The sequence below is a fragment of the Panthera tigris genome, chromosome D2, assembly GCF_018350195.1.
Source record: "Panthera tigris isolate Pti1 chromosome D2, P.tigris_Pti1_mat1.1, whole genome shotgun sequence".
NCBI classification, from domain to species: domain Eukaryota; kingdom Metazoa; phylum Chordata; class Mammalia; order Carnivora; family Felidae; genus Panthera; species Panthera tigris.
This window is the reverse complement of record NC_056670.1, coordinates 86,562,452-86,582,145: the sequence shown is the minus strand read 5'-3', so window position 1 is coordinate 86,582,145 and position 19,694 is coordinate 86,562,452. Positions and strand designations below refer to the sequence as shown.

The 19,694-nt window shown below is 57.2% G+C and overlaps 1 protein-coding gene across 1 annotated transcript; it reads left to right on the top strand.

Moving 5' to 3' along the window:
• The first annotated feature begins 683 nt into the window (after window positions 1-683).
• On the top strand, window positions 684-18,681 carry TUBGCP2 (tubulin gamma complex associated protein 2). The gene is given in 19 exon segments (XM_042960304.1): window positions 684-701; window positions 2,309-2,468; window positions 4,434-4,562; window positions 5,365-5,541; window positions 6,672-6,831; window positions 8,772-8,979; window positions 9,243-9,442; window positions 9,752-9,941; window positions 11,110-11,255; window positions 12,655-12,835; window positions 13,444-13,624; window positions 14,350-14,522; window positions 14,812-14,940; window positions 15,352-15,472; window positions 15,822-15,965; window positions 16,481-16,609; window positions 17,305-17,468; window positions 18,435-18,528; window positions 18,530-18,681. Coding segments are annotated over 18 exon segments (2,718 nt in total). The 5' UTR covers window positions 684-701; window positions 2,309-2,318; the 3' UTR covers window positions 18,572-18,681.
• Window positions 18,682-19,694: the final 1,013 nt, after the last annotated feature.

Sequence of the window (19,694 nt, the reverse complement as noted above, 5' to 3'; positions counted from 1 at the left end):
AAAAAGCATCAGGGCTCTTGACCTTTTTTCCACAAATTTTGTTTTACAAGCCCATTTGTGCAATTAGTTTTTTTTTAATTTTTATTTTTTAACATTTATTTATTTTTGAGACAGAGAGAGAGACAGAGTATGAATGGGGGAGGGTCAGAGAGAGGGAGACACAGAATCTGAAACAGGCTCCAGGCTCTGAGCTGTCAGCACAGAGCCCGATGCGGGGCTCAAACTCATGGCTGCGAGATCATGACCTGAGCCGAAGTCGGACACTCAACCGACTGATGCACTCAGGCGCCCCGCAGTTAGTTTTGAACTCTCAACAAAGACTGTTTTCCTGAAATGTTCACTGGGGTGGGAGGGGGTCGTGTGTGCCTAACTCATGGTGAGGGAATGTGGAGGAGGCTTCTGGTAGCTCGCACTCAATGCCACGAGGAGGGAAGTTCTGTTCCGCCAGAGAAGTCTGTGTCTGTGACAACTGATAGGACGACTCCGGAGCATCAGGAAGACGGAGTGGGCTGTCGTGAGCCCCTCCGAGTTGTTTCCGGCGGGGGTGCTGCTGGCAGTTTTGGTGGGACGCTTCTGTTGACGTTTAGGCGCTCTGGTCTCTTGCCCACTACACACCAAGAGCACCCTTCTAGCCACTGTGACAATCAGAAGCGTCCCTTACGCGTTTCCAGAGGGCCTCTAAGGAGAGCTACTGCCTGCAGGTGAGAGCCACGGTTCTTGCAAGAATTGTTCCAGATCCCCACAGAGGACCAGCTTCCTTGGAGTATTATTAACACTTGTAGTGGGAGGATGTCTGCACTTGTATTTTTGCCACAAATGTACGGTTTGGTGAGGGTAGCTTTGAAGTTTATTTATTTTTGAGACAATGCAAGAGACAGAGTGCAAGCAGCAGAGGGGCAGAGAGAGAGGGAGACACAGAATCCGAAGCAGGCTCCAGGCCCCGAGCTGTCAGCGCAGAGCCCGACGGGGGGGCTCGAACCCACAGACTGTGAGATCATGACCCGAGCCGAAGTCACACACTCAACCGACTGAGCCACTCAGGCGCCCCATGTGAGGATAGTTTAGAATAAATGTTCACGTTGGGGCACCTCGGGGGCTCGGTCGGTTAAGCGTCCTACTTTTCAGCTCAGGTCATGATCTCACGGTTCATGGGTTTAGAGCCACTGTGCTGGCAGCTCGGAGCCTGGAGCTGCTTCGGATTCTGTGTCTCCCTCTCTCTCTGCCCCTCCCCTGCTCACTCGCTCGCTCTCTCTCAAAATAAATAAATATTAAAATAAAATAAATACACATTCACTTAGATGATCTTTCTTCTGAAGCCCTATCTCCACCTACTTGTATCTGGGGGACAGGTGTTTTCTTTCCATGGTAAACGCAGTGCCCTTGCCATCTAGCATGACCTTGTAGTCCATCCATCATAGGACATCTAGTCTAGCCATTATAGGACAACCCACATTCCTTGGGAAGCCTTGTAGAATGTAGAATGTGTGTAAAACCGATTGCCCTGAGATTCAAAGAGGCCTCAGCGGAAGAGTTCTGTGTTGTCTTTTCTGTCTTGCTTGTGGTTTGCAGTGCCTCGTTCAGGCTCTTCTATGATCACTAAGGTAACTGATGGTGACTCAGATCCAGTTTTCCTTTGGTAAAACCAGCCACTTCTCCAGTAACGTTTCCTCGTGGTCGGCCCTATGTAGTAACGGAATTTGTTCCTGCTTGTCTAGTAACAATACCATGGGAACTTACTCCGTATGGGCCCTTTGGTGTTCTATCAGGATGATTTTATTTGATCTCCGCAGCACCTCTATGGGTAGGATTTACTACTCACCCCTTGGCAGAAGAAGCCTAGAGAGATCAGGCTCCTTGCCGAGGACCTTACAGCCCAGAACTGGCCAAGTCAGGGTTCAGACTGCCTGGGACTCCGCAACCCATGCCCTGCTGTGCCTCATGCCCATAACTGGTTATTGTGAACTCCTCCTGATTTTAAAAGTGTGTGCTAGTGACTTACGCACCTGCTGACGCTTAACCGTTCTGCTTTTCTGTTTGAAGATTCCCTGACTCTGGCCAGTTTTCAATGTTTAGCATGAGTTGATGATATTTGTATGTGCGGAACTTGTTCTCTGTCGCACAAGGTTAGAGTCTCACTTGCCCAGTTGCAAATTAATATTCATTAGTTAATTAGCATATGGGTTGTGTGCTATGTCTACTGCTCGTTTACCTCAGGCCTTGTCTTCACTAGAGCTGTTAGCACAGTTTTGTTTTTTGTAGACGGCTTTCCTCTTAGCTTTAGGAGAACATATTGTTGATGTTGTTTCAGAGCCAAAACCATGAGTGAGTTTCGGATTCACCACGACGTCAATGAGCTGCTCAGCTTGCTGCGTGTCCACGGAGGGGATGGTGCTGAGGTCTATATCGACTTGCTGCAGAAGAATAGGACCCCATATGTCACTACCACTGTATCTGCACACAGCGCCAAGGTGGGCCCCGTCCTGGTGCGGCACTGTGTGCACTGAACAAGGTGGGCCCTGTCCTGGTGCAGCACTGCGCACTGGACAAGGTGGGCCCCGTCCTGTTGCTGCACTGTGTACACTGGGTAAGGTGAGCCCTGTCCTGGTACAGTGCTGTGTACTAGGTAAGGTGGGCCCTGTCCTGGAGCAGTGCTATGCACTGGACAAGATGGGCCCCATCCTGGTACAGTGCTGTGCACTGGACAAGATGGGCCCTGTCCTTGGCACAGTTTGTGCACAAAGTTCATAAGCTTCCTGACTGAGCAGCCACAGCATTACCAGTGCAGATGGCAGACAATACTTGTCAAAGGCTTTTCTTGGACCAGGAATTCTGCTCAACTCCATGCTTCTGATGCTTCCTCATAACGGCCCTTGTTACTCACTCTGTTGTACAAATGAATAAATGGTGGCTCAGGGAGACTGCTGGGCTGTCACCCTGACCTCAGAACCCAGGTTCTGAGTCCCCTGAGGAAGGAGACTCAGATATTCCTCTGGATGGAAAGGAAGCTCCTGTATTAACTGCATTGCAATCCCTCTAAAGCAGGTTTTTCTGTTTTTATTCAAATAGCATATAATTCAAAATTACGGATCTTCAGTACGAGATAATTTTGAAATTTGTTTTTAGAAACACTCTGTAAAGCTTGTATTATTTAAATAGCTTGATAATGGGGCGCCTGGGTGGCTCAGTCGGTGACGCGTCCAACTTCGGCTCAGGTCATGATCTCGCGGTCCGTGAGTTCGAGCCCCGCGTCAGGCTCTGTGCTGATAGCTCGGAGCCTGGAGCCTGTTTCGGATTCTGTGTCTCTCTCTTTCTGACCCTCCCCCTGTTCATGCTCTGTCTCTTGCTGTCTCAAAAATAAATACACATTAAAAAAAAATTTTTTTTAATAAATAGTTTAATAATGGCACAAGGATAATTAGAAAAATTCACTGAACAGACAGACTGGGAACACAGAAGTGATCTTAATTTATTACAAGGGGAGCACCATAAATCAGTGAGTGAACATAACCGCTGAGCCTATCCCTGGTTCCAGAGGGAATAGAGTTAAATGCGTAAACTTAAAAAACATTTTTTTATAATGTTTATTCACTTTTAAGAGAGAGAACACAAGCTGTGGAGGGGCAGAGAGCCCAACACAGGGCTCGAACCCATGAACTGTGAGATCATGACCTGAGCTGAAGTTGGATGCTTAACCTACTGAGACACCCAGGCGCCCCAATGCATATATATTTTTTAATGTTTATTTATTTTTGAGAGCGAGAGAAAGAGACAAAGTATGAGCAGGGGAGGGGCAAAGAGAGGGAGACAGGCTCCAGGCTCTGAGCTGTCAGCGCAGAGCCTGACACGGGGCTCAAACCCCCAGACTAAGAGACCATGACCCAAGCTGAAGTCGGACACTTAACCGACTGAGCCACCCAGGAGCCCCTAGAGTTAAATGTGTAAAGTGAATGCATAAACTGGTAGAAAGATCTAAATGGTCATTTCCTGATCTCAGGCTGAGGAAGCACACAGGAGGGAAATTGTGGGAGATCATGGGTAGGTTTAATGAGATATTTTGTTGAGTTTAAGTTTTATTTCAGGGGTGTATGATTATTTAACCTACCTAATTTCACTGTTTTGGTTTTCGTGTTTAATTTTCTGGAAGATTTAAAAAAAAATTTTTAACATTTTTTTAACTTATTTTTGAGACAGAGAGAGGCAGAGCATGAGCAGGGGAGGGGCAGAGAGAGAGGGGGAGACACAGAATCCAAAGCAGGCTCCAGGCTCCGAGCTGTCAGCACAGAGCCTGACGCGGGGCTCGAACTCACGGACTGCGAGATCATGACCTGAGCCGAAGTCGGGCGCTTAACCGGCTGAGCCACCCGGGCGCCCCTGGAAGATTTTTAACAGTTGTTTATTATTGTCACTAAATCTTTCATGTTTATGCTTTTGAGGTTAAAATAGCAGAATTTTCTCGTACTCCAGAAGACTTTCTAAAGAAATATGATGAACTGAAATCTAAAAACACAAGGAACCTTGACCCACTGGTGTACCTGTTATCGAAACTCACGGAAGACAGAGAGGTAATGGCCGTGGACTCATCGAGAGTGTGATGCGTGCTCCTGACGGAGCTTGTGTGTGGAGCTGCTCTGATTAACCTGTTCTACGCACGTGGGTTGGCTCAGTTGCGACAACACATCGTGAGTCTGCTGTCGGACGGCACCTTTCTGCTCGCCTGCAGCACCCAACACGGGGCTCCTTCCCTGCCTTGTGCTAGCAGCACTCTGATGTACCGCAGGGGTGTGTCGGTGGTGCGTCAGGAGGAACAGTAGCGCATGTTGGCGGTGCCCCTGGGAAGTTTGACCGCGGTTACCCCCGTGGTTGGAGGGTTTTGTATTTCGTAGTCTCACGCAGGGGTTTTGTCTGTTTTGAATGGGCATGTTACTTGTGACCCTAAGAAGAACACCTAGCGTCATGTCAAGGCCGGAGATGCTGTTGCACCCGAGGGCGTCTGGGGATGTGCTTGGGCCTCTCACTCCTCAGGCCCAGGGTCTGGAGAAGGTTGTGGTGCCACACCAGGCATGTTTGACCGTCACACAGAGGGAAGAGGTCTTGCCACGTGCGGGACGGGAGACTGGCCGAGCGTAGAGAAAAGGCTGAGTTGGGAACAGGGTTTGGGAGTTGGCTGTCAAGCGTCCGCGGGAGTATCGCCCTCTCTGAGCATGTGACACCTCACGGCAGAAAACGCGGAGAGACTGACTGCGGCCCACAGACTCGGGAGTTGCCGCTGCCCTCCGTGGGTGGCTGGGGTCAGGAGGGAAGGAGGGGGCCTGGCCGTGCCCAGCAGAGCGCAGGCGTGTAATGTAGGGTCTCGTGTGTTTTCAGACCCTGCAGTACTTACAACAGAACGCCAAAGAGAGAGCCGAGCTCGCGGCCAGCGCTGCAGGCAGCAGCCCCAGCGGCTTCAGCGGCCCCGCCACGGCCTCCAAAATCTCCATGCAGGAGCTGGAAGAGCTGAGGAGGCAGCTCGGCAGCGTGGCCACAGGCTCCACGCTGCAGCAGGTACTGCACCCGCCGTCCACGGGCCACGCCTGCGGGAGCAGGTGCGGCGATGGGGTGTGTGCGAGCTAGAGAGGAACGTGGACGTGGAGGGGCCGCGGCTCGCTCCCGATGGGGACCTAGCTGCGTAGGGACGGCAGTTCTGACGCACGCTGCAGGTCAGAAACGCGAGGCCCTGCGTCACCCGCGCCGGCTCGCCTGTCCTGGGCTCGCGTGTCCGAGGCACTCGTGTGGGTCTTGCCCTGTGTACTGTGATTCTCCGTTTCCATCCATTAGGTTTTCACAGTTTGTTTCTTAAGGTTGTATTTTGTAGATAATTTCATCTACGTCGTGTTATCTTCTGTGCTTACTGTTTTTCCTTGCTCTTGATTTCGTGTCCTGCCCTGGTCACTTGAGGGACAGCTGTCTTCTCAGGCTATAACTTCTGTGGCTTTCAAGCTCCCTCAGAGCTGCGTCCCCACGAGGGTCTGAGCAGAGCGCGTGCCTCTTGAGCACCATGGCTCTGACACATGACAGCCAGTGCCGGTGGGCGTGTCCTATCAGCACCTCCCGTGTCCCCGCACTGCCACCCCGTGTGATCGACGAGAAAATGGTCTGCACCTGCCTCTCTCCCTGGCCACCTTTGAGCTGGCTCTCCTGACAGCCGGGCCACCTCGGCCTGCCCTGGTCAGCTTCTGGTGGCTGGTTCCGCAGGAGGACTGCTGCTCCGGGCGTGTCGGGGGTCGGCCTTTCCCTGGGTGGATCTCTCCTCTACGCCCGCCCTTCTCCAGCTGGCTGGGAGGGGCGGGGGGGTGGCCTGGTTTCCTTGACCCATCCGTGACCCATCAGGTCGTGACTAGACCTTGTGTCTCCGGGAAAAGTGACGGGGTCCGTGTGTAGTTGTCCCCAGAAGGGTGCAGCCTGTTGCTGGTGTTGCTGGTTTACCTGTGGGTCCTGCACAGACTGGGACCCTGACAAGAGGCTGGGTTCCCGTCTCGTCCCCAGCTCCTCACACTGTGATGGGCGTGGAGACAGTCGTTCCGCTTCCTCATTTGCGTTCAGTGGGCGATCTCTCCAGTGCCGTATGTGTTAGCGTTAAGCGTTTGTACTAAAAGTATATATATTTTTTTGTTTTTTGAAAACACCCTCGCCAGTCTCTGGAACTGACAAGAAAGTTGCTTCGAGATAAGCAGAACAAAAAAAACTCAGGCCAGCGCCTCCCCGTCTTTCCACCGTGGGTATACGACAGACCCACCCTCCTTGGGGACTTCCTGCCTGGCTCGGGCGTCAACACGGACATGGCTGTGCCTATAGGTATGCGGTACGTCTGTTTCTCACATCTGCGTGTGTGAGCGGCGTGGGGCACCGTTCTTCCTGTGCTTTTGTGCTCAGGAGCGCCGAGCTCTTGTGTCCTCCCTGTGTCTGCCCTCCCCGCCCCCCACCCTCCTCTTCCAAGTGCTCCCATGGTTTGCCCCTGGGTCTTTTCTGATTGTTTCCCTCTCCACAGTGACCTTTTAGTTTGAAGGAATCATGCCCCTGTTGTGATCTCAGGTCTCTATCCCTAGGATGTCTCCCTGAATTTTGGCTCATGGGGCCCATTGTCTGCCGTTTGTGTCTACCGCGGGGCTCCTGACTTTCCCTCTGGTGTCCCCACTCCTCTCGTGACGACCGGTGTCGCTGTTTGTCAGGTCCTGGAGCTGGGGGTGGCCCCTGTGTTCATTTCCTTCCCGCTGCCCCAGCCTGGTCCCGGGCCCAGCCTTCACCAACCCTTCTTGCTCACACACTGTCCTGCCCTCACTGGCTTGGGCCTCTACCTCCCCAGAGTTTTCTGTGCTGAGGAATGTTCTGGATATGCTGTATCCAGAACGTATGGTGCCATCAGCTGAATGGAGCTCATGGGCATTGAAATGCAGCTAGTGTGGCTGAGGAACAGGTGTTTTGCTCTCTTTACTTGGCCCAGGTGGCCGGTGGCACGGAGCCTCGTGTCCCGTCCCTCCTCCCTGGGGTGCTCTCCACAGTCCCAGAGCTAGCGGCTTTGAGCGGCAGGGGTGTGCCCCACGTCGCCTCTGCAGCGACTCCCCAAACCCTGGCGAGCCACAGAGACCCTGCTGGATCGTTCTCCTGGCCGCGGTTCGCGGTGCAGCGTCCCCTTCGGAGCAGTCCCTTCCTGTCTCGCCTGCCTCTCAGCAGCACGGCTTGCGGTGCTCTCTCCCACACGTGGGCAAGGTGCTGGAGGGGCAGGGTGGCATCTGCCCCCTGAGGCCGAGGTCCCCTCCCTCAGGACCGGCTGACCTGGTGCTGCACCCCTTAACCCCACTGAGAGCGTGCGCCGGGGCTCTGAGTGGGGTGACGCTCAGGTTTCAAGCGAGCGGCAGCCGAGGCTGGTGGCCGTTCCCGGAAGACGGCCCTGCTCACGGGGAACGGGAGCTGCGGGTGATCTTGTCGTGACGGGCTCGTGGAGAGGAGCCAGAGCTCAGAGTGCGCCTCCGCGTGCCGGGTGACCCGGGCCACAGACGGCGGCTGCCTGCTCGGAGCCCGTGTCCCGCGCGTGTGGTGCAGCACCGCCCTGAGCCGCCAGGCCCCGGTTTGGGGCACTGTGGGGCCGACACAGGCACGCGTGGGGCCGGCTGTGCGAGGCTGGGGTGGGGGGCGGCTTCGTGGAGACACCTTTCTGCCGCTGCTGCCTCTGGCTGCCCGCGCACGGCGGTCTCTCCCGGCAGGTGTTGTTGGGGGGAGCAGTGGGGGTCGTGTCAGGGCCCGTGAACCGAGAGAGGCAGGGGGCTGCCTGGGTCAGGAGGTGTTTGGCGGGCGGCCCTGGGGATGGCTCGCGACTGTCCTTCGGTCCGCGGCGTGGTTGTGAGGGGACCGCCTCATACTGCGCGTACCCGGTTTTAAAGTCTTTGAAGGAAATCTTTTTGTCGCGCCGCAACCCAGACTTGCTGGCCGTGACCGGTGCTGTGAGAACAGCTTACGGCAGAAGTGCTCCTTAATTCCTAACCACGTCCTTTTAAGGCCGGGCGTTTATCTGAGTGGGAGTTTTTCTCCGCCCGGGACTTTAAGGCTGTGGCGCACCGCTCCGGGGCCAGTCAGGTCCCCGTCAGCCTGGTTCTCACGCCCGTGAGCGCTGGAGGGCGTAGCACCGGGGAGCCGGTGGGGGAGGGGGGTGTGCCGAGGAGATTCCGGCGGGAGCGAGGTCTGTGGGAGCGGGGACCCTGGACGCGAGGCCACGGCCCAGCGGTGTCCACGGCCCGCAGGCACGCTGCCCCTGACCGCCCAGGAGTCGGCTGTGGTGGAGGACCTGCTCTACGTGCTGGTGGGTGTGGACGGCAGGTACATCACCGCCCAGCCTCTCACCGGGAGGCAGAGCCGCACCTTCCTCGTGGACCCCAACCTCGACCTGTCCATCCGGGAGCTGGTGAACAGGGTCCTCCCGGTGGCTGCCAGTTACTCCACGGTGACCAGGTGGGCGCCCGCCTTCCCAGGTGCTCCTGATCCCTGCAGCTCAGTCCTCGCGCCCCAAAAACAAAACCCCAAGAGCGCGCTTGTCTTGTCGTGACCGGGTTTCACTCCTGGCACGGTCCCGAAGGGCCTGGGGACGAGTGCAGGGGGCTGGTGTCTACAGGTTCCCTTCAAGGGTAAGAGCTTGAGTGGGGAGGGGACCCAGAGCTTGTGACATCTGATCTGAAAACTCAGCCTCACCTGCTCAGGTGCCCTCTCCCTCCTAGGTTCATTGAAGAGAAGTCTTCCTTCGAATACGGGCAGGTGAACCACGCCCTGGCAGCCGCCATGAGGGCCCTGGTGAAGGAGTACTTGATCCTGGTCACACAGCTGGAGCAGCTGCAGAGGCAGGGCCTCCTGTCCCTGCAGAAGCTCTGGTTCTACATCCAGCCAGCCATGCGCACCCTGGACATCCTGGCCTCCCTGGGTACGTGCCTGCCCTCCCGCCCCCGGGGACGTGCCGGCCCTCCCGCGGGAGCATCGGCAGGACCGGCGTGTTGTGCGGCCAGAGCCCGCGGGGCGTCAGGTGTTAGTCTGTGGCAGGAAAACTCTGGAAGCTCTTCCTGATAGGCTTTAGTTAGCGATCACAGCGTTATGGTTTGAGTGTGTCCCGCGAGAGCGCCACCTGTCCCCGGGAGACCGGAGATGAACTGAGGCCCTGGCCTCTCGTGACATGGCCTCGAGCGCCAAGGGCACCCCCTTCGCCGCACTGAGCGCCACCTCCACCTCCTTGCAGCCACCTCGGTGGATAAAGGCGAGTGTGTTGGGGGGTCAACCCTGAGCCTTCTCCACGACCGGAGCTTCAACTACACGGGGGACAGCCAGGCCCAGGAGCTGTGTCTGTACCTCACCAAGGCTGCCAGCGTGCCCTACTTCGAGATCCTGGAGAAGTGGATCTATAGAGGGATAATCAACGACCCGTACAGGTAGGCTCGCAGGGCCCGAGGAGAACACCGGTGAGGTACGCGAGGGGCACACGCCCACACGAGCCCCGGGAGGCTTTATCTTGTCGAGCGGAAGGCGTCAGAGTCGCCCGGAGCGGCGGCTCCTGGCCTGAGCTTCCTTCCTTCCCAGTGGTGAGACTTGAGCGTTCCTTCTCCGCATCACGCGTTTAAATACGTAAACGGAGCTTGGGTAGCTCACGAAGGAGTCTATTGTGTTGAGGTAGATTTCTTAAAATACTTTAAAAATAAGTCTGTGGCTGGGGTAGCGTTTCTCTGCTAATGGTGCAAATAACAATCTGAGGGGAGGGCCTTACAAGGAACACGATTTTTTTTTATTTTTTATTTTTTATTTACTTATTTTTTTTTAATTTTTTTATTTTATTTTTGTTATGTTTTTTAACGTTTATTTACGTTTGAGACAGAGAGAGACAGAACATGAACAGGGGAGGGGCAGAGAGAGAGGGAGACACAGAATCTGAAACGGGCTCCAGGTTCTGAGCTGTCAGCACAGAGCCCGATGCGGGGCTCGAACTCACGGACCGTGAGATCGTGACCTGAGCCGAAGTCGGACGCTTCACCGAATGAGCCACCCGGGCGCCCCAGGAACACGATTTTAAAATTGTGCCTCACGCGGGGCGCCTGAGGGACTCGTAGGTTGGGCGTCCGGCTCTTGGTTTCGGCTCAGGTCATGATCCCAGGGTTTGTGAGTTCGAGCCCCGCGTCAGGCTGACAGCACAGAGCCTGCTTGAGATTCTCTCTCACCCTCTCTCTTTATTCCTCCCCTGCTTGCACTCTCCCTGTCTCTCTGTCTCTCGCATAAAATAAAGTTTTAAGTAAACTTGAGAAAACAAGTTGTAAAATCCTGCCTTGCGAGAGTGGTATCTGAAGCAGGTGTGCCGGGGTCGCGCCCCTGCTGTTGGGGTCGTGTGTTGTCCGTGTCTGTGATGGAGGGAAGTGCCGAGTTCCCCTGGGAGGGGTGGAGGTAGAGGTCCCCCTGTGGCCCCGTGGCCCCGGGTCTTCTCCGAGCCCCCGGTCGAAACAGCTGCCCCCGGGGGTGTGGGTGGGTTCACTGTTGCTCACAGCCGGGGACCGACTTGGGGGGGGGGGGCTCTGGTCGGCCAGACCCCGAGAGCGTCCGCTGTGCCTGCAGCGAGTTCATGGTGGAAGAGCACGAGCTGCGCAAGGAGAAGATCCAGGAGGATTACAACGACAAGTACTGGGACCAGAGGTACACCGTCGTGCAGCACCAGATCCCCTCCTTCCTGCAGAAGATGGCAGGCAAGGTCCTCAGCACAGGTGAGCCTTGCGGCCCCGTGTGCCTCTGCCTGTGGCCTTGCCGTCACGGCCCCGTACCCGGTGGCGCCTTCCCTGCCTGGCGACCGTCCCGTCCGACTCCTGTGGCTCTGGGTGCCGTTGCTTTGTGCCCTGACCCTGGGGGTTTGTCTCACAGACGCCTTTTCTTTGCCACTTCGCTTCTAGAATTCTGTTATCACTGACAGGAAAGTTGCTTCCCTGCTCCCAGCTGACCCCAGACGCGGGGCTTTTCCACACCGGCATCCCGCTCTCCTGTTCTCTGTGGACACAAGCTGGGCATCCTGTAAATTAGCCCTCATCCCATCCACCCGGGGTTTGTGGCGGGCTCCTTGGTTTGAGGCTCAGTCCTTTGGGGCGGCCCCCACATCAGCAAGTACTGGGTCCTGTCTGAGTGGCTGCAAACGGGAGGCTCCCATGGCCCCCTCCTCTGGTGTGATCATTTGCGAGGACGGCTCACAGAACTCAGGGAAACGCTTTACTCTCTAGGTTACCAGTGTGTTATAACGGATACAGGCGAACAGCCAGGTGAAGGGTCCATGGGGCGAGGTCTGGGCAGGTCCCGAGCACAGGGGCTCCTGTGCCTGTGGATTTGGGGTGCACCATCCCCGTGTGGATGTGTACCCCTCCCTGGAAACTCTTCAGACACCTTGGTTTAGGAATTTTATGGAGGTCCCATTATGCAGGCATGATTGATGAAATGATTGACCGTTGGTGATTTATTCAGCCTTTCCCGATCCTGACCTCAGTGGGCGGTGATGACGGGGTTGGGTCCCCTGGCCACCAGCCCTCACCCTGAAGCTGTCTAGGGAAGCTGCCGAGAGTCCCTCTCTGGCCTGAACTCAGGTGTGGTCAGAAGGGGCTTCATGAGTAACAAAATCCCAAGAGTTTTAGGAGTTCAGCGCCAGCAACCAGGGACAGAGACCAAAGATCTGTTTCTCACTGGGTTGGTCTCATACCATGACAGGAAAACAGCCGAGGATGCAGGCCTCACTGGGCCAGTGATGGTCCTGTCACCATCACACGGACTGACGCACCTGACACGCTGCTGGCCGGGAACTCGGCACTTTGGTTCTGGGAGCTGTGCTGTCTGGGACGGGGTCGGAAGAGGGTTTAGAGTCTCATTCTCTGAAATATTTTTGAAATTATTTCTGTGTTCTTAGAAGATCTGGAGAGTCCAGCCTGTTCTAGCACTTAGCGCTTCTGTGCTCCGTGGGTGTCAGTTGGTTGTGTTTCTCTGCCATGTGTAGAGGGTTGTAGGCTGTTCTCAACCTCTCTTTCCAGTTCTCTAGCTACTGTTTGGGTTACAGCATCCGAGGTTCAGGTCTGTGGTTTATTGTACTTATGGTGAAAATTTTAATTTGCTTTCTCCCTGTCTTTTCAGGAAAATATCTGAATGTAGTCAGAGAGTGTGGCCACGATGTCACCTGCCCAGTGGCCAAGGAGATCATCTACACTCTGAAGGAGCGGGCATATGTTGAGCAAATCGAGAAGGCTTTCAACTATGCCAGCAAGGTCCTGCTGGCCTTCCTGATGGAAGAGAAGGAGCTTGTGGCGCACCTGAGGTGTGCCGTCTGTCCTTGGCCTCCTAGCTCAGCATGTGTAACCATCGGGGGTGTCTGACCAAGGCCACAAATTAACTTTTAGTGGCTCTGTCCTATTTATGTAAAAACCAGCACACTGCCAGGTTGTCCTGCCTGAGAAGACAGCCTGAGAACCTTGCACATCTGTGACCCTGCCACTGTGGTCCTAACTCCCCGAGGCCCAGCAGGGCAGTGTCTGCCTGTGTCACCTTGTCTGCAGTGACACAGCCTCCCAGTCTTGCCCCCGGCCCCACCAGCCCCTTCCAGGCGGCGTAGCCGGGCACAGAGTTCTTTGCCCCTGCCTAAGAGCTGTTTGTTTCCGTTTGTTTGAAGCTGACCGCCGGTCTCCCCCTTCTGACACGTTTCCTGGTGTGGGGCGCTGGCCATGTGCTTGACACGTCCTTCCTGGGCCGTGCGGCCCCTCCTGGCTTCCCCCTGTCCCCCCGCCGCCCCCATCATCAAAACCGCTGGTTCTGGTGGGAGCCCTTTGCAAGCACGCAGCTCTTCCTCGTCAGACGCCTGCCTCTCTCCGAGTCCAGGCCGCTGTGCGCGTCGGCCAGTCTTCCCGATGACCTTGCGTCCGCCCGCAGGTCCATCAAGCGCTACTTCCTGATGGACCAGGGGGACTTCTTCGTGCACTTCATGGACCTCACCGAGGAGGAGCTGAAGAAGCCGGTGGACGACATCACTCCCACCCGCCTGGAGGCGCTGCTGGAGCTGGCCCTGCGCATGAGCACTGCCAACACGGACCCTTTCAAGGACGATCTCAAGGTGGGCTGGGGGTGAGGGGGCGGGGGGAGCACCTTTCGGGCCGCTGCCCGTGTCCCGAGGGCTGGAGCAGCGGCCTGAGAAAGACATTTGAGGTAAAGACACGGGAGGAACCAGCTCTTGACGGTGATACCCGCAGCCCGGGTGTGCGCACGTGGGTGTTTTATGGTAAATGCAGCACAGTGACGTTTCCTTGTCTCTAGCTTTCTTTGTTACGAGAACGCACTGTGTGTGGCGTACGGCACGCAAAGCGTGCGTCCGTCAGGTGTCCCGGTAAGGCTTCCGGTCGGCAGTAGGCTATCGGTGGTCGGGGGAGGGGAAGTCAGAAGTTGCACGTGGATTTTCAGCTGAACGGCGGGTTGGCGCCCTGACCCCCGACGTTAAGGGTCAGCTGTGCTGTGTTTCCAGACCCACGTACCTTCTCTTTCAGCCTGAGCCTGGCACCTGCGGTAAAGTTGTAAATCTGGAGGGATTCAGGCCTTTCTGACTTCATGGTTTTTCATTTATATCGTCAGGTGTATTTTAAATGATCTCTCTGTACGTTTGTTTTCCTACTTTGGTGGAGGAAAGACGCCTACTTTTTGAGTGGGGGTCTCTTGGCAGGCGCTTGTTTTGCAAGCTGGGCTCGGAGAGGGAGTCCACCGGAGGGACTTGCTTCTCTGGCCTGTGCTGCAGCTGGATTGGTGGCGTGGTCAGGACTCGACGCCATTCTCTTTGTCTTTCCCAAGATTGACCTGATGCCGCATGACCTCATCACCCAGCTCCTGCGGGTTCTGGCCATCGAGACCAAGCAGGAGAAGGCGATGGTCCATGCCGACCCCACCGAGCTCACGCTGAGTGGCCTCGAGGCCTTCTCTTTCGACTACGTCGTCAAGTGGCCCCTGTCGCTGATTATCAATAGGTGAGCGTTGGTCCTTCCTGACCCTTCCAGCACTAGCTTCTCTAGACCTTACAGCAGGTCTGCCGGGAGGAAGGGACTGGATCCGCCCGGCACCTGCCTTGTTCTGCAGAACGTCCAAGCTGCCTCCACACCCATTTGTGTCCAGGGTGGGCTGCCTGGCGCCTGGCGGCCGGAGTGCAGAACCGCTTCGGTGCCGCCGAAGCCCAGGCCGCCATCTGCTGCGAGCCTCATGAGCTCTGGTGCCGCCCAGAAGCCTACCTACGCGCCTGTCTCCTCCCGCTCCCTGCAGGAAAGCCCTGACGCGCTACCAGATGCTCTTCAGGCACATGTTCTACTGCAAGCACGTAGAGCGGCAACTCTGCAGCGTCTGGATCAGCAACAAGGCCGCCAAGCAGTGCTCCCTGCACTCCGCTAAGTGGTGCGTCTCGTCTGCGCGCACGCGCTCCCCTCTTGCAAAAAGGCAATTTGTCGCACACCTTTGTAGCTTATAGATCCGTGACATGTTTCACGTTGCGGAGCAGGGCCACTGCCGACCGCGGTGGCCACTGGCTCTGTCCCTCAGCCGTCTATGCAGACTTGGGGGGGTCGGGCCCGTTAGCGTGAGCCCTTCGAGGTTTGGGGGCGTGTGCTTCCTCCTGCTGGCTCACACGCAGCTGCTCACTGTCGGCCAGGGGTGCCCCACACGCTGGTGGTGTTTGTGCCCGCGTGTGGGCCCCCGTGGAGGGGCATGAGCCCGGAGCAGACGCCCTGACGACAAGGCGGGTGGCCCCCACATGCTGTAGATGCGCCGACTCCCTGTCAACTGCGCTGAAACCGTCTGCTCGCTCAGGTTTGCCGGCGCCTTCACTCTGCGGCAGCGGATGCTCAACTTTGTTCAGAACATTCAGTACTACATGATGTTTGAAGTCATGGAGCCGACCTGGCACGTCCTCGAGAAGAACCTGAAGTCTGTGAGTCGTAGCTTGGCGTGTCGGAACGTTGAAGAGGCTCCAGCGGGTTCTTGAGGAGGGAGCGTAGCAGGTCAGGGGTCAGGGGTGAGAGCAGCGCCGGCCGCAGGCTGATGGGGAGGAAGCGAAGCCCTCCGCACACACGAGAGGCTTCCCTACGAGCACGGTGAGGGTGTGCGTGTGTGAGAGCAGGCGTGTTGGGGGTGATGTTGTCCCTCAGAGGCCACAGGGTCATCTGAAAAATGGCGACAGACCAGAAGCGTGCAAAGCTGCAGCCGAAGCCGGGCCCGCGGAGTCCGTCTGCTTGCGAAGTCGTTCCCAGAGTGAAGGCCGGGTCCTTCTCTCCGCACAGGCGTCCAACATCGATGACGTGCTGGGCCACCACACGAGCTTCCTGGACAACTGTCTGAAGGACTGCATGCTGACCAACCCGGAGCTACTCAAGGTGTTCTCCAGGCTCATGTCCGTGTGCGTCATGTTCACCAACTGCATGCAGGTGCGGCCACCCCACAGCCCACTCGCCTCCTGCCATCTGTCTGCAGGGGTGCTGCTCTGAGTCCCCTTCCGCCGGTATGGGCCTCTGTTCTGGGCCTTTTTCTGGACACCTGCTGTTCTTTTTGTCCGACTTGAGCTACTTGATTCAGTTACAAGCAGCTGCCCCAAAGTATTGGCACAGAATAGAAGTGTTGGAAGGCAGAGGGGGTGAGGTGGGGGTTCACTGGGGCTCCAGGGCCTAGGGGGTCTGAGTCGGCGGGGCCAGTGGAGAGCGTGCGAGGTGTTGGCCAGCCTCCAGAGGACAGGAGCCTGGGAACTGGTTCCTTAGACCTCTCGCGGTCACGTGGGGCTCCATCGGGGGAGAAACGTTCTTCAGTCAGTCAGTGGACCAGCCCTCGGGCAGGCGCCCGTAAGGTCACGTGGGCACAGCAGACACCGCCTGGCTGTGCGGAGGCCCACCCTTCACTTGGGCCGGGTGGGTTGACGCTAACAGGAGCGTTTCTTTCTGACCCCAAGAGATTTACGCAGAGCATGAAGTTGGACGGTGAGCTGGGCCGCCTGATGTTGGAGCATGGCACAATGCTGGGGCCGCCCACGGAGGCCGAGCGGGCGGAGGAGCGCACCCGCAAGGAGCTCGCCAGGAAGGTGTGCTTCGTCCGGCACCGCCGGGCCTGCAGCTTAGCAGGCGCGCCTGCTGCCGCCCTTCACTCTTCTTTTGGTTAAAAAAGTTTGCTTTGAATTAGATATTAAATATGAGTCCCAGAGAATCTTCTCGCTCGACTTGTCCAAACCTCAGCCCCTCTGTGCTTGAGGGCAAGGCCACGGTTCCCCCCAAGGGGAGGAACGCCCAGGTGTGGGCGCCCCTTGGAGGGCCTGGCACACAGCAGGCGTGGGGCTGTGGGCCCTGCCGTCCTTATGGTCAGAGCCCGGCCTTAACTAGAGGGGCCTCCTTGGAGAGGATGTCGGGGCATAGGCCCTGCAGCACCAGCCCAGGCCCCTGCTCCCGGGCCCCTGGGTCCGTTCCCTCCACTGAGAGGGAGCCAGGAGAGAATGCTGCATTAGCTCGAAAACCTGAGTTGCAGAAAAAACACCCCAGGCGGGCGGGTCTACTGCTTGCGCGTGTGGGTGGGAGCAAAGCAGGGTGCCAGCTGCCCAGACTGTGTCTCTGTCCTGTGGTCTCGGGAAGCTTTATGTTGTCCTAACTCTTTCACCTTGTATCACGCAAAAACTTGCCCAGATCCTTTCTTCTATTAGAGATAAAGGGACAGGGAAGCTGAGCTGGTGAGAGCAGTGCCGAGGCCGGGCTGGGGGCGCTCACGGTGCCCAAACTTGTCTTCTAGTACCTGGCTGAGCACGTGGACGCCCCGCAGCTGGCCTCCAGCTTCGAGGCCACCATCAACAAGTTTGATAAGAATTTCTCGGCACATCTGCTTGACCTTCTGGCCCGACTGAGCCTCTACAGCACCAGTGACTGTGAGCACAGCATGGCCAGCGTCATCTCCAGGTGGGTGCGTCATCTCCAGGCGGCTTCCCGCGTGGCCACGGGCGCGATCCTGTCCCTGCCTGATGGGACTCCCGGGTTTCCCTCGCCGGCTCCCCCTTCACCATTGCCACGCAGCCTTGGGCCACCTCAGGAAGGTGTCACTGAGGCAGGGTCTGCTCGGGCGTGAGGGTGTCTGTCCTTAGCCTCCTGTGCGTCACCCCCTGAAGTCACAGACGGGCGTGCGTAGCGGTTTGTGTTCACTCGTGTGTGTGCGCCAGCGTGTGTCGGGCTGCCCCGTCAGTGCCCCCGTAGCCCTAGGCTATGCACGGCAGCCGCGTCACCCCCCACCCCCTGCCCCCATTTTCAGATGAGCAGCCAAGGGGTGGCCACGGGAGGGAGGATGGGACCGGGGATGCCATTTCTGCCGTGGGCTGTGAGCACACAGTGAGGGTCGTGGCGGCACGCACTAAACCCGCTCCGTTTGGGCTCCTGGGGCTGTCTGTGCCTTGTCACTCTCGGGTGGTGGGGGGTGGGTGTGGTGGTACATTCCTGGTGACTCTGGGAGGGGCCCCGTGGGGAGGGGGACCAGCAGGCCGCTCAGCCAGTTTGTGGTTCTGGGGCTGTCAGGTTCCCACTGCCCGTGAATCCTGGACACACAGCTCTTCCGAAGGGAGGCAGTGGCTCAGCTTCTTTCCAGGAGATTGAGGGGGTGTCCCTGCCTGGGAAGGTGTCCTATGTTGGGCATCGGATGTCCTAAGGACAGGGCCTGGGACGCTTGTTGTTTAATTTTCACGTGTGTCTGAGTTCTGGTGTCAGTATTGCTTGAAAAAGCGGAGGCCGGATGGAGCCTGAGGCCCTCGTGTGGGTGCGTGTCCCTCGCACCTGGTGCAGAGACCACCCTTCCCCCTTTGTGGGGCGGACAGGCTGCCCCAGGGAGGGCGCCTCTGCACCTGGGGGTGCAGGAGCCCAGCCCCTCTCCTCCCGCAGACTTGACTTCAATGGCTTCTACACGGAGCGCCTGGAGCGTCTGTCTGCAGAGAGGAGCCAGAAGGCAGCGCCCCAAGTGCCCGTCCCACGGGGCCCCCCCGGCATCTGCGCCCAGGGTTGCCGTCACCGCCCAGTGAGGCCAGCAGGTGTTGCAGAAGAATGAGTTCAGAAGCCATCACGTGAATGAATATTGCTGAACCACATGTTTGTGTGTGTCGTTACTGTTTAAATATAAAATCCGAGGGGCGTCTTGCCAAGCTGCTGTCATTGCTCAGGGCGCTAGGTTCCCTTCACAGCAGCCACCCGCACCGGGCCGGGTGCCTCCATAGGTGTGTTTGTGTGAGTTCTTCTATTGAATAGGGTGAGTTTTTAAAAATGTTTTTGTTCTCAAATAAAGACAAAGTGAAGGACGCTTGGGTGGCTCCGTCAGTTAAGTACCTGACTTTGGCTCAGGTCGTGATCTCACCATGGGTGAGTTTGAGTCCCACATCAGGTGGGGACGTGTCCCAGCTCTGGGTGAGGATGCGCCCTTTTCTCCCTCCCTCCCTCCCTCCCTCTCTCTCTCTGCCCCTCCTGGGATTTTCTCTTTTTCTCTCTTTCTCTGTCTCTGCCCCTCGCTCACTTGGGCACCTTCTTTGTCTCAAAAAAAGAAAAAAAAGGTGAAAACACGCAGCATTTGAGCAACTTCAGGATGATTATCAAGGTCTCGCAGGGGACGAAATCCAAGCCTGGTGTCCAGGTGGGCACACCTGGTGTCCCAGCAATCAGCAAGGCTGGGCTCCGGGCACCAGGGGGCAGCACGGTCCTTGTCCTGCCGCAGGACTGGGCAGGAGGGTGGGGGAGTCCTGAGGAGCACCCGCTGAAGTGCAGAGTGGAACCCATAGGGCGGGTTCGGCCCTGGGTGGCACAGCTGTGACCCCCACCCCACTGCTCCCCACTCTAGCCATGCTGCCCACCCGCCAAATGTCCTGTGTTGCTGTCCAGACTCGGCTCTGCCTGCCTGCTGCAGGGGGTCTTGGGGGGCAGGTGGAAGGGGCCGGAAGCAGGCTCCTGGAGGCAGGGTGGTGGGCACTCAGTCCAGCTGCTGCCTTGAAGAACAGGCACCATGGAGGGGGTCCAACTCACAAGCCACAGACGGCTTTCTTGTCCAGGCCGCTGTGTGTGCAGTGGCAAATTCGCTTATTTGCCGCCAGTGTTACCAGAGCCCTGGTGTCGTGCTAACCTCTTACCGAGCTGAGGAGCCCACTGGCCCTGGGCTTG